Source organism: Piliocolobus tephrosceles, chromosome 14 (assembly GCF_002776525.5).
Source record: "Piliocolobus tephrosceles isolate RC106 chromosome 14, ASM277652v3, whole genome shotgun sequence".
NCBI lineage: Eukaryota > Metazoa > Chordata > Mammalia > Primates > Cercopithecidae > Piliocolobus > Piliocolobus tephrosceles.
Window position 1 is genome coordinate 59,518,621 of NC_045447.1, and position 14,427 is coordinate 59,533,047.

General features: G+C 36.8%; 1 protein-coding gene across 2 annotated transcripts in view; it reads left to right on the top strand.

Annotated features, from left to right (window-relative positions):
- MLLT3 (MLLT3 super elongation complex subunit) overlaps positions 1-14,427 on the top strand; it is a 294,338-nt gene that overhangs the window by 171,468 nt on the left and 108,443 nt on the right. For both annotated transcript variants that reach the window (XM_026453889.2, XM_026453890.1), the window contains exon 3: positions 6,132-6,214. In XM_026453889.2, the coding sequence (XP_026309674.1) occupies positions 6,132-6,214 (83 nt within the window). The remainder of the gene's footprint in view (positions 1-6,131; positions 6,215-14,427) is intronic.

Sequence of the window (14,427 nt, forward strand, 5' to 3'; positions counted from 1 at the left end):
CTCCTGTATACTTGCTCCATCCCTTCCTTTAAAACTCATGCTAAAGTTATGTTTCACAAATTTAACTCAATTTCATAAATGATCGTCTGGGATAAGGAATGAGAGGAGGTGTGAGAAACAGCATTAGCTTTTGGAAAGCTCAGAATTAAGTAGGGATGAGGATGGGACTTGATGGTAGCAGATATATTAGGATTAGCTAATATGATGCAATGAGAAAAACGTAGAAGAGAGAAATGACCATTTTTGTTTTGAATATTGGCAGAAGGCTCCCCAGAAGTGGTGCTATCGAGTCAGGCCTTGAGTGGTGAGTCCAGAGGAGGCGGACAGGTGGTCTGCATCTTCTCCGCTAGCGAACTGTATCTAGTTTGTGTTTTTAAAACTCTATGAAAGTTAATTAGACAGTTATAGTGGGTGGCTACAGTTCTTTATTGTATAGGAAGCAATTAGGTTTTTAGAATTGCATTTGAATTTTTTAAAAGATCCACAAGGTGATACCAGCTCAACATACAGCTCAATATATTTGTTGATGTTATCTTTAATTCTTGTTCAAGGAAATGGAGGAAATAAAACACAAAAGAGGGAAAACTTTTTAAAATTTTTTCTTCAGGAATAATCTGTTTTGAAGTGGGCTGAATAAAAGCAATGGTGAATCTTTTTGTGTGTGCATGTGTGTGCTTATAAAAATAAAATCGAAACTCAACTGTTGATTTTTGTTTTTAGAATGTCTTGACTGAAAAGCCTTAAGCCATGTTTAGTGGTAGGTACAGTAAGATACCCTCTGATGCTCAGACTTTTAGACGCTGGCTCTAGACTTCCAGATGCTAGTGCAGAACAGTTTGGGTGCAGAGAGATGGGCTGAACAGGACTCTGTTTGCCCCATTCCTGGGGGCTCTGATGTAGTAGAACTGAAGCAGGAAGTGAGGGAGTCCAAAATGCTAAAGCTGGAAGGGACATTTGACACAAAGCAGTAGTAATAACCAGTCTATATATAGAGAGTTTGATGTGTTTCCTTCCTGAAGGGCTCTCTGCACAGTAAATAAAGTAAAGCCAATAATTATCAATGGGCAACTGGGCCATGTTCTTAACAAAAGTATTCAGATGGCCATAAATCATAGCATCAAAACAAATAGACTAAAGGGATGCTCTGGAGAGGAATCTACCAGCTGTTTTCCTGAGGTTTTGGGAAAAAACTGTTGCCTAATAATATTTCTAAAGTTTAAATGAAGGTCTTACGGAGTTGGCAGAGTTTTTTCTTTTGGTACTAAAAAAATGGCTCCTATTAATTGCATTTATTTATTGAATATATATGTAATTTATTATATAAGCACAAACATCTTTTTTCAATTACAGAGCATTTATTTCTCTGTACCAAGCATAGCTCTTTGTCAAATCTTTTACTTCTAAATGAGAATATTAAAATTTTCAGTAAGGACTTTTAATAAGTAAGGATTTGACTTATTTCTAACTAACTTATTTCTAACTTTGACTTATTGAAAATTTGCCAAATCATTTTCTTTTCCCCCTTTCCGTGTGTTTTTCTTCCTTGTGTACATGTTTTCCAACTAAAAATTAAATAGGTTATTGGTTAATGTATGGTTAGCATCATACTACGTATTATATATTTGAATCTATATTGTGTCTGTCATTTTGAAAAGCCATTTCAGGGAAAAATGCAATTAAACCCAATTACACTTCTTTTTAAACAAACAAAAACTTTGGTCTGTTTCTCTCAGGCATGAATTTTCGTTATAGTATCCTGATAGACCTTACATGGTACATGGGATTAATTGGACAAAGAGAGTTTTGAAAACCTCTCCCAATTAGAGTCTTGGAGCACATGGGTAGTAATGTGTGGACAGAGAGGAGAAGGGGAGCCATTATTTATGGCTGTTGAATATTAGTTTCAAAATGGCCTTAGCGATCTTCTGGTCCAGTTGATTAACTCAGTTGCTTAAAATGTGGTACTCTCAGAACTAGGACCAGTTCCACAGTACTGAAGAGAAATTTCTTCTGTGGCAACACTTTTCTATCACCTGCACCAATTTTTAAAAAGTTTTAAAAGTTTATGTTGATTGTAGGGGGTCTGGAGAAGAGTTTGATTGGTTACTGTCAACTCACCACTTCTATTGGAAAAACAACTTCTTTGGCAGTGGTAAATCAGCAAAGGGTAGCATGAGTCTTTTAAAAGTTAAATTTAACAGACATTTGTTAAGTACATATTATTTGGCTCAACAGTAGTGTCAGGCATTACAGAGATGAATAATGATTGTGGTTGCTGACTTCCAGGGGGTCTGTCTAGTGGAGGAGTCTGAGAGGGAAATGACTTACCTACTGACTTATTCATTGCAACAAGATCATGGAAGAGAGCCAAGGGAGATGTTCTGAAAGAGCTAACATCTGGGCTGGATTTTTACAGATGAAAAAAGTTTTTAATAATTTTGCCTGAATTAATATGTGAGAACGCATATGCATATAATAGAACATGAAAATTTAAAAAATAAATGTTAATTATCCCATTTTATTGTCACCTAAAGATTTTAATGGCTCTTTAAAGGTGAATATTCCTTCAGTAGCTTCTGAAACTTGGCCTTTTATGACATAGAGCTTAAGGATGATCTGATTCTTGAACAATCAAGAGAAAGAGTTAATTTAAGCGTTTAGAATGCTTAGCTATCATAAACTTAATGCAGTGAGAGAAGAGACTCTCAATGAAGAAGTGTGCAAGTGACAGAAGGTGAACCCTCCCAAACATGGTTCTACTCGTTTTAAAAAGAATTGCTTTATATCTAATGTACTATCCCTACTGGCTAAAATGTTTCTAAGTTTTAACTTCTGTTTCTTGTTTTGAACTAAGAAACTCATACTAATCATTCTGATCATAAAATATCCAAATAAATAACTTCCCCTAATTGGACTTTCTTCAGATTAGAACTGTAAGTTTGTATTTACATGGCTACTGATTTTCTAGCCTGTTTATTGTGTGTAAAAAGTTCCTATTGTTTGCTTTTAATTAAGAACTCAGTGCTTTACAGACATTGTTCATTATTGTTGATGAAATTATTACATTTAAAAATAATTATATGAATTGGTAAACAGTTTCTTATAAAATCACGCTTCTACGGAATATTAGTGCATAGCAGGCCATTTTCTTTAAAGGGTGGGGAAAAAAATCCAAAGACATTCAACGATAAGATGTGCTCACTAACGGCTGTTTCTGATAATAGGAGCAATTTGCATTCAGAATACAGAAAATGAATTATACAAAAGGGTATATAGAGGAACAGCTATAACTTCTCTGGCATGTGCAGCAGCCCACAAAATAAACTTCCTTCCAGTGACATTGGCATGATTAATCCCAAGCAACCTGGACACTGAAATTGCTGTTCTGAAATGGGGCTTTGCAGCCTGGAAATGTCATGAGCGTAACACTAGCCTTCTTGCTAAGGTGGGGTGGGGGCTGCTCAGTGCATTTAGTGAGACTCTCTCCCTTCTCCCCCAACCCCCAATGTTCACAGTATTTGAATATTCATGATGGGTTGACAGGTGGTCACTGAATGCAAGACTGAAGCCATTCTGGATCCTTTCACTTTTTCATTTTTCTATTAGAGAAACTTATAAGGTCATGTGAGATACCTCATTCTTGATTTACTTCTTATATCAGTTTGGGACAATTTTCCTAAGGTGGGCTTCAGTTTACCTTTTTGTAACCATATTTTTGCTTGTGGAATGTCTAACCAATTTCCAGGTACATTATCAACATCATGTCTGTAATAAAAATGCCTCGCGCTTCTGTTTCCTTACATACAGTGTCCTTGCATGTCGACAGCCATGCCTTCAGTTGTGTAGATGGTGTTTCCTCTTCTTTAAAGAGAGAGAAAGCATAGGCTGTCTAGAGAATATTCAATCCAGGGCTGTGGACCTGAGTCTTCTGACCCAAATCTAGGGCTCTCTGCTTGCTGCATCCTGTTTATTTTCATCCAAAAGGCTACATAGCAATTGGGTGTTTCAGGGTTAGATTTCCTGCCTGGCTTGAGTCACTTACTGAGAACTTATGTGCGCCAGGTCCTGTGCTGCATCTTATACACACATCATTGTGCTTATCCATTCAGGATGCTTTAACAAAGTACCATCCACTGGATGGCTTATAAACAACACAAGTGGACTTCTCACAATTCTGGAGACTGAAAGTCCCAGATCAGAGTGCCAGCATGGTGGGATTCTGGTGGGGGCCCTCCTCAGAGTTGCAGACTGCTGTCTTCTCACCTTGTCCTCACATAGAGGAAGGGGCAAGAGAGCTCTCTTGGGTGCTAATCCCATTCATGAGGTTTCCACCTTCATGACCTAATCACCTTCAAAATTCCTATCTCCTGATAGGATTTCAATTTATGAGATTTAGAGGAATACAAACATTCAGTCCATAACAGTCACCCTGTTTAGTCTTCACATTGTCTAGAAGAGGAACCCAGAGATTTGAGGTGAAATAATTTTGCAGAGGTAGCTCGCATAGTCTGAGGAGGATCATGGATTGGCACCCAAGTATGCTGGGCTGCTGTCACCTGAGCCCTTACAATCTATCTTCTTGAGGTGAATGTGCTTTCTGTCCTTGAGAAGTGAAAGGAAATTAGCAGAAAGATCTTTCAAAATATGGTCATAAGGAACTCTGTTCAGTGTCAGGGCACTGATTCAGGCAGTTAACTTTTCGGGAGGATAAAAGGAAAAGAGACGGTAATACTTTGTGGTCTAGAAAGATCTTGTGAAGAAATTTGAATTTGAATTTGCAGAGGATACTGAGTAGCTTCCAGGTGTGGTAGAAGGGACAGAAGGAGGACTAGGCACTGGTGGGAAATGCTGGGCGCATTTGGGGGAAATGCATTGGAATGAAACAGAGGGGTGTTGGTAGGTGACAAAGGGACAGGTAAGCTGGGGCTGCTGAAGAGGACTCAGGGCATCAGTGTGTGTGGCCTTGGTATTTGGCATGTACGTGTTTACTTCATGATACCACCAAAATGTAGTCTTAACTAGGATGGTTTCAGTTGGCTTGTGATTGATTTTCATTTAATTGAAAGTTTAGTGGAATGAAATCCTATTTAGCTTCTTAGGGTCTCTCATTCCCCAAGAGCTTGCCTAATAGTCTTGCTTCCTTTGAACTCCTTGAGAAATAAAAGCCTTATTGTTTCTTTTGTATTCTTATGATGTGATTAGATCTTAAGTGTTTACATGTATGTTGGTATTTCAGTAAACATTCCTTTTGGGTGGGTGAAGGAGGGAGGTTATGTGTCATTGAGAAACTCTGGTTTTGGGATTTTCTAAGGAAAGCAGATGGCATAGAAGTCAGAGCATCTCTAGGCTAGGCACAGTGGCTCGTGCCTGTAATCCTAACACTTTGGGAGGCTGAGGCAGACGGATCACCTGAGGTCGGGAGTTCGAGACCAGCCTGACCAATATGGAGAAACCGCGTCTCTACTAAAAATACAAAATTAGTTTGTGTGGTGGCGCATGCCTGTAATCCTAGCTACTTGGGAGGCTGAGGCAGGAGAATCGTTTGAACCAGGAAGGCGCAGGTTGCGGTGAGCTGAGGTCGCACCATTGCACTCTAGCCTGGGCAACAAGAGCGAAACTCTGTCTCACAAAATAAATAAATAAATAAATAAATACATAAATAAATAAATAAATAAAATAAAAAAGAAGTCAGGACATCTCAGACAAGTCAGGAGTTAAGGTGGAGAGTGATTTGCATCAAAGACTAGACATAGATAATACTCTTGTTAGGAAGCTTACAGTTCTTTTCAAACTTTGGGTCATAGGGAGCAATCATCAGTTTCCCTAAAGCTTTAGGGCAGGGTAATAACAAGTGAAGTTCACTCATTAATAATCATGGTTGACTGTGATGAGCTATTCTCCACCAAGATTTGAGTAAATGACTTACATATCTGCTTTACATAAGAGAAATTATTGTTATAGTTTCTGGAGAAGAAATAAAGGATAGATCAGAGACACAACTGGGGGTTTGGCAAGGGGCTATGAAATTGGGTGTGATCTAGACGGTAGAATGGGATTTTTTTTTTTTTAAAAGAAGAATGTCTTTTTGTCTATTATTCTCATCTTACCTATTTTCTTTTTTAATGTTGCAGTGTGCAAAGATCCACCTTACAAAGTAGAAGAATCTGGGTATGCTGGTTTCATTTTGCCAATTGAGGTTTATTTTAAAAACAAGGTATGTAATCTTTACCCATTAATCTTTCAGTAGAAGATCCACCATTAGCCAAATGATGTTTAAAATAATTTTGACTCATAAGCACTTCTGTCACTAGATGATATTAAAATAAAAGTTAAATTTGTCTTCTAGGAATTTTGGCTGTCATTACCCTTAATTATCAAGGAAGTGGCTAGAAGAAGATCATTTTAATTAAATGAAGTCAGATTATATGAAATTCATTAAGTGTTCTTTTAAAGAGAGGAGTGATTACCATTTTGGAAAATATAAATATGTTTGTAAAATAGAAAAGAAGAATTATAGTTTTTCAGTAAAATGCTTCTTTTCTCATTTTCATATCTGTAGAATTTTTTTGAGGCTTCCAAAGAATAATCTCATTTTATCTTTAGCTGATGCCCACACCATACATGTATATAGTTATTTCAACTTCAGATATATGGGTTTTACTGAATTTAAAAGTTTTCAGGCCAGGCGCAGTGGCTTACACGTATAATCCCAGAACTTTGGGAGGCCGAGGCAGGCAGATCACTTGAGGTCAGGAGTTTGAGACCAGCCTGGCCAACATGGTGAAACCTCATCTCTACTAAAAATACAAAAATTAGTTGGGTATGGTGGTGGACACCTGTAATTCCAGCTACATGGGAGGCTGAGGCAAGAGAATCACTTGAACCCGGGAGGCGGAGATGGCAGTGAGCCGAGATCACATCACTGCACTCCAGCCTGGGTGACAGAGTGAGGCTCCATCTCAAAAACAAAAAGTTTTCAGCACTACATATGTGGCATAACACACAGATTGTATAATGCCAGACAAATTGCTCAACCTCTGTGGAGCTTACTTTCCTTATTTATGAAATGAGGAGATACGAGTACTTACCTCAAAAGGTGGTTAGTAGGATTAGATAAAATAAACTTATGCAAAGTATTTAGAATAGTACCTTATAGATAAGCACTTAAAATGCTGATTATTATATTCCTTATTTTTCCTCCAGAGATATCATAATTTCTAAAACCTGCTGAAAAGTCAGGTAATTGGCTTTTTTTTCTTTTAAGGAACTGAGCAAATAGAATATCATGTTATCCAAACCAGTGCTCAGTAAAATACGGTCCTTGGGATAGCATTAGCATTACCCTAAGTACGGGTTAGAAATGAGATTCTCAAATTCTACCCAGATCTATCGAATCAGAATCTCTGGAGGTAGGGCCTAGGAATCTGCATATTTCCTAGTCCTTCTGATGCTTAGTAAGTAAGAAAACCACTGATAAGCCACTCTTTAATGTGCAGTCCCTTCCACTGGAACAGTGTCACACTGGCCTTTTTAACTTATAGCAGTCTCAGTGCTCAGTTCAGCAGTTAGAAAGTGTTAAAACCAGATTCGTGATCTAGGTCTTTCTCTCCATTAGCTATACTCCTAACTTCTGTGCTGTCTAGCAATAACTCTTTGCTAGAATAATGATTATCTTTCTTAGTGGTGATACCACTGAATAGTTCACATATTTGTCATCAAATCAAATTTGTTGAGATGTATTTATATCTACTCATGTGATGCGCCTTCATATTGAAGTGCTCATTTTTCTCATTTCAAGTGCTATTTCCCTTAAGAAAATGGTTTTTGGCTTTCTTTTATTTCTTCTCTTTTTCCTTCACCACCAATTTCTCCAATACTTGTTACTTGTTATTGTATATTATGGTCATCCTAGTAGATGTGAAGTATACCTCATTTTGGTTTTATATGCATTTCTTTGATAACTTTCAAGTTTGAACATCTTTTCATATGCTCATTGTTCATTTGTATTTTATTTTGGAGAAGTGACTATTCATATCCTTTGCTCATTTTTCAGTGTAATTTTAATTTAAGCGGTATGTTTATGGGAAGAAATTTAGAGCCTGTCTCTATCTCCCATCTTTCCCACTACTCTTTTAATATCTTAGAAGTTTAAGTGATGAAGATCATATGGTGCTTTTCTTCCTTCTTGTCACATCCTCATATCCAGTGTTGTAATTTCATCTAGAGATTAGGCTACATCATAGGAACAATGTAGCCCTTCAAGCCAGCAAAGTTCTTGTCTCAAAGAAATTAAAGAATAGGCAATTATGATCTGTTATGAGAAGACCATAATGGTTATGATTATACCATTGTCTTCCTACCAACAAAGTTAGTTTGACATTGCATTGACTTCAGTTTGGAAATAATGATGCAGTGAAGTATCTTCTCTCTTTTCTTGTTTTTAACATTTCTGGTCATTTGTACAGGCTCTGAGTTAAGCAGAGGAATCTATTTTATGAATTGCTCAGTTTCCTGCTTTAAAAAAATATCTGGAATTTCCCCATATGCCAGATTTAAGAAGAGAACAAGTAAAGGATGAAGAGGCAGCAAGTATCACGCCCTACTGCACGCGCGCGCGCACACACACACACACACACACCACACATTCAGTCTTCTTGAAATTCATGGAACAGAGTAAAAGCAAGATATAATGAAGGCACATTGGGTAGTCATTATGACTGTAAGACATATATTCACTTTGTGGGGGATTTTATTTTCTTAAAATATAAGGGAAGAAAGCAGCATATGAGATGAAAAACAGCTCTTCCTTTGTGGCCATTGTAAAATAGACACAAGTGGAACATTGTAGATTTTCTCTTTAGTATATAGATTAGCTTATTTCTGTTTTCTAGTTTTAGGCTTTCTTTAAAATTTCATACTTATAATGATTTCTGGTTTCACATGTACACAATAATACATATATATTTCAGTGTTTGTAATATGGAAAAGTAGGATACACCTAACTGGCCCTATGTAGAGATGTGGATTAATAAATGGTAATTAAGTAATCCATAGAATTCTGTACAGTATTTAGTGTGGCAACATGAGTAAGTCTCAAAAAATGATGACTTAAATGTTGCAGAAATATATGTACATGGTTATATCATTTGTGTATTTTTTAAAGAAATTACTGAAATGAGTAATGGTGTTCTGGAGAGGTATGTATTTAGTATAAGAGCATATGTTGGAATGACAACACAGGAACTTAAGGGCATTAGTTACTGGAGGAGAGGAATGGAGAAGCTTACACATATAAAGTTCTTTTGTTTTGTTTCGTTTTGTTTTGTTTTGATGGGGTTTCACTCTGTCACCCAGACTGGAGTGCAGTGGTGCAATCTCAGCTCACTGCAACCTCTACTTCCTGAGATCAAGTGATCCTTCTACCTCAGCTTCCCAAGTAGCTGGGACCACAGGCATGCACCCCTACACCCAGCTAATTTTTGTATTTTTTGTAGAGACAGAGTTTTACCATGTTGCCCAGGCTGGTTTCGAGCTCCTAAGCTCAAGCGATCTGCCCACCTCTGCCTCCCAAAGTGCTAGAATTAGAGGTGTGAGCCACCCCGACTGGCCAAATTTTATTTCTTTGAAGAAAAAGATAAAGCAAATCTCTGAAAGTGTTATCTGTTTAATTTCAGTAGAGGGCACATGGATATAGCATTTTAAGTACTTTTCTATATGTTACTAATTTCTTAGTTAAAAAAGGAATTATTGCTTTGCCACTGTGTTGTTTTCTTAGGATGTCTTAGAAACCAAATGTTTACTATAGTCTGATCTAGATCTCTGAGCTAGATATATTTGTTTCTTTATTTGTTCTAATTTTAACTTGTAAGAGCACCTAATGTGAGATCTAGCTTCTTAAATTTTAAGTATATTAAGTGTATAATACCTTATTGTTGACTGTAGTTACAATGTACAGCAGATCTCTAGAGCTTATTCATCTTACTTAATTGAAACTTAATGCCTGTTGATTGGCAATTCATTTTCCCCTCTCCCCAGCTCATGGTAACCACCATTTCAGTCTTTGATTTTATGAATTTAAAATGTTACATATATGATATCTGTTTTAGATATCTCATATAAGTGGACTCAGACAGTACTCATCTTTCTGTGTCTGGCTTATTCCCCAAGGTCCAGCTGTATACATTTTTTATTTTTCGTGTTACTCAAATGATCCATTGGTAAAAATTTAATAGGTCTAGGCTCTTGCTTCAGAGTGTTCATTTATTTATTTTGTATATTTATTATTTTATTTATCCCTGGAGTTTATTCAACTCTGTCTTGAAGAATAAACATCCATTATAGTAATGATGTATTAGTCCCTGCTCACATTGTTACGAATACCCGAGACTGGGTAATTTATAAAGGAAATAGGTTTAATTGATTCACAGTTCTGCATGGCTGGGAAGGCCTCAAGAAACTTATAATCCTAGCGTAAGGGGAAGCAAACATGTCCTTCTTTACAAGGCAGCAGGAGAGAAAAATGCAGAGCAAAGTGGGGAAAAGCCTCTTATAAAACCATCAGATCTTGTGAGAACTCACTCACTATCATGAGAACAGCATGAGAGAACACCCCCATAACCTAATTACCTCCCAAGGCATGTGGGGATTATGGGAACCACAATTCAAGATGAGATTTGGGTAGGGGCACAGCCGAACCATATTAAATGGTTCATGAAAAAGTGTTGTTCAGAGTTTTCATAGGAATGAGGGAAAGCAGAAAAAATAATTCCAGGTAATGGTGGAAGAGTCTTAATTCTACATATTAAAGATATCCTGTCCTTGGTCACATTCCCATCCTTGTGTTTTCCCTGCTTCTGTAATGAGCTCGTCTTCAGTTCTGCTCATTTATTTGAGCTGTCAGGGTCAAGAGGGGTAGTAGAGTGTCAGTACTTCTCTTGAGTTTGTGTATGTTAATTCTGTCTTATTTTCTATTTGTGTCCAACAAAACAAGCCTATTTGTGAGAATTGTGTGTTTCAGAAACACTAAACCAACAGGGACACTGAAACATAATCGATTTATGTTTGAAAGGATCCCATGCTTCTCTCTTTCAATATGATCTCATAAAAGAGAGAGTAAATGTCAAGAACTGAAGTTTCTGCAGAATGAGAGAGGGTAACTTGATATTGCCAAAAACAGATTTCCACCTCTAGGAAATGTATTATTTATATACAGAGAGTAAGCACATGCTTTCTTATTTGAACTTTGAAGAAGAATGTTTTCTGAGGAGCATAGACTGACATAATATCGATGTCTGCCTTCTAAGAGAAGATATTCAGTTGGCCAGAGCACAAGTTTATGAGTACTTTTTTCTTACTTAAAAAAATTCTTAAAAAAAATCATACTCAGGATTTGGAGAGTCATTTTCTGTGGTGCTTACCATTGGTTTTATTGAAAAGTGATGTTTTTTGTTCTGTTTTAGACTGTTGTAGACTATAAAATGATGTTGATATTACCTCATTCTTTTTATGCTGGTAATTAATGTATTCTTCAATATGTTTGTCTCTTTCAGAAAGTATACAGGGGTATATATTTTCCTAGGAAAAGTATATGGAATAGAACTTAGGAGTTTTAGTCCTTTGACTACATTTAATGATTGTTAACTATTTGGTACAGTCTTCCCAGATTTCCCTCCATGTATTTGCATAGATAAAATGTGTGTCAGCATAGATTGGCAGGGGCATGATTTAATGTTTTTTTGTGACTTGCCTTTAATTCAGTTAGCAATATGCCTTTCAAAGTCAGTATTTTTAAACACCTGAATGGTGTTATATGGTAATGATGAAGATCATTCTTAGTTTCTTGTTATTATAAGCAGTGCTACCATGAACATTTTATAGTATATTTTTGTACCTATATTTGAATATTTCTATGGAAGAGATTCTTAGAGGTAGAATTACTGGGTCAAACATCATATGTATTTAGTATGTTGACAGATATTGTCAAGATGTCTACCAAAAAGGCTTTACTAGTTTATGCTCCCAGTTATGCTCTCCTTTTAAAATTAACTCTAAAGTTGCATCTTCTGTTTTACAACTTGGAGGAGAGACAGATAAATAAAAAATAATCATAAATAAATGTGATAATTAATAGAGGAATGCTATGAAGGACGTCTAATTCAGATTATATTGGGAGAGTGAGAAAGACTTTCCAGAGGAATTAATGCTTTAGCTGGGTCTTGAATAATGAGTTTGCATTAACTAGGCAATAGAAGGGGAGCTATGCTGGGAGGGAGGACATTTTAGGTTTGAGGAGCACTACTTGTGAAAGGCCAAATGAATGAATTAATATGAAGTATTGGGGAACTGCAGATGCTTCAAAGGTGTGGAAAAACACTATAGTAAGATATCAAAAGAAATGTAGGAAAGGTAGTAAGAGACTGCAATGGTTATTCCAAGGAAGTGGGATTTTATTGCAGAAAATGATGAACCATTAAAGGCTTTTATATCAGTGGAAAGCTGTAATCTGGTTTTTGTGTTAGAAAGATCATTCTCTGGTCATTGTGGGAAGTAGAATGAGGTAAGTTCAAAATCAGGGAGGACATCAAATGAAGAATGGTGGTGGTCTAAGCTAGGACAGTATTTATGCCTTAGAGGAAAGGATAGGTAGATTTGAAAGTTCATAAGGACGAATACTAAATAGAACTTAGAGAAAATTTGACTGTAGTGAGTGAGGAAGAAGGAACAGTTGGGAATGGTTTTTGTGTATTTTAACCTTGGCAAGCAGTTAAATTACTGTTTTCCAAGATAATAGAGGATAGGACAAAAGACACATATGAAGGTAACTTTAGTTTAACATAATGCATGAATTGGATGCTGCCATAAGTCAACCTGTGGAACACATGTATGTGGCAGCCAATGAGACACTTAGGGGAATCACTGTCACATAGGTGGAACTGACTCCTTGTGAATAAGTGTCATCTCCTTGGGAAACTTCGCAGAAAGGTAAAACACATTTAAGGGTCAATGAAGAAAGAGAAGAAAGTCCATGAAGAAGATTGAGAAGGAACAGCCAGTAAACTTTGAGGAAAACCAGGAGAGAATGCCATCCTGATAAGAGAGAGAAAAAGTAGGTTTCACGTCAGATTATAGTGGAAGTGAAGGGATACTGAGGAAATGAGTAGAGATTATGATTTGGGAAGTTTGGATGACGAAGTGGAAACCATGAATTTTGAGTAGTTAATTCTTATATTCTGACAGTTTCAGGTGCTAAGACCCTTGAGTCAAAAGAAAGGGATTCAAATCATTTTTGTTTCATCATGTATTAGTAATATAACAATAAAACAACGCTCACATCTGCCCCAAAGAGAGCAGTGAGAATTAAATGAGATGAATATTAAAGTACATATTAGTTGTCTTTATTATCTTGAGTCTGTATTTTCACCTTGCGTGGCTAAAAATCAATGTGTAGAGAGGGGTAAATGTTCAGTCAACTTAAGTAATGGCTTGAGAGCTGAACCTAGGTATCATGAAATTCTAATTATTGTGTTCTTTTGCATAAGATACTATTTTGTCCTAGTTATTTATTCAGAAAAATGCCATTCTTATTAATCTCACAGATACTTACTGCATTTCTACTGTGTATAGTCATAAACTAGTTTTTGAGGATACAATGATGATTCAAACATTGTTCCTACTTTCAACAGTCTTCTGATCCAGCAGAGTAAATGGTGATAATAAGAAGGCAATTATTCTAAGATGTGGCAAGGGTAAGAGAAAGATGCATACAGGGTAGAGGGGAGGCAGTGGGGAGTTGGGAGTTAAGGGAAAGTTTTCCAAAAGTGAAGTCTTAAGTTGGGAAGGATGAGAAGTTATGTAGGTGAAGCAGTAGGTAGAGAAATGGAGGTAGGCAGTGAAGGTAGTAATGCAAAGCAAGAATGAAACCAGAGGTAACCTACAACATGGTAAGTACTGGGAAGCAACCAGCAGTGGGATATTGCTAGGCCATCAGATGCACGGAAGGGGAATGGTAGGATATGAAGCCAAGAGCCAGATTATGAAGGCTCTTATGTGACATTCAGGTGAGATTAGGGTTTTTAGCCTAATGGCCATTGGAAGCTGTTGAAATTTTAATTAGGAAGTGAAAATGGCTAGATTTTTGTTTCATATAGATAATCTTAAGGCCTGAATGGAGGCGGAATTGAAGAGAATATATCCCAAAGTAAAGAGTTTATAGTAGTTTGGGCCATGAGTAAGAGCCTAGTAGTAGTAGTTAGAGGGCTTGTTTGAAGAAATATTTATGGAGAAAATGGCAGCCTTTGATGGTGAGTGTAGTGGGGTAGGGAAGAGGAAGGAATGTGCTTGGTTTCTAGTTGGATGGCTGTGTTGCTAGTATCCTGTCACCTGAAAGATCATGGGGAACATGAGAAGTTTTTCTCATTTCGTTTCCCC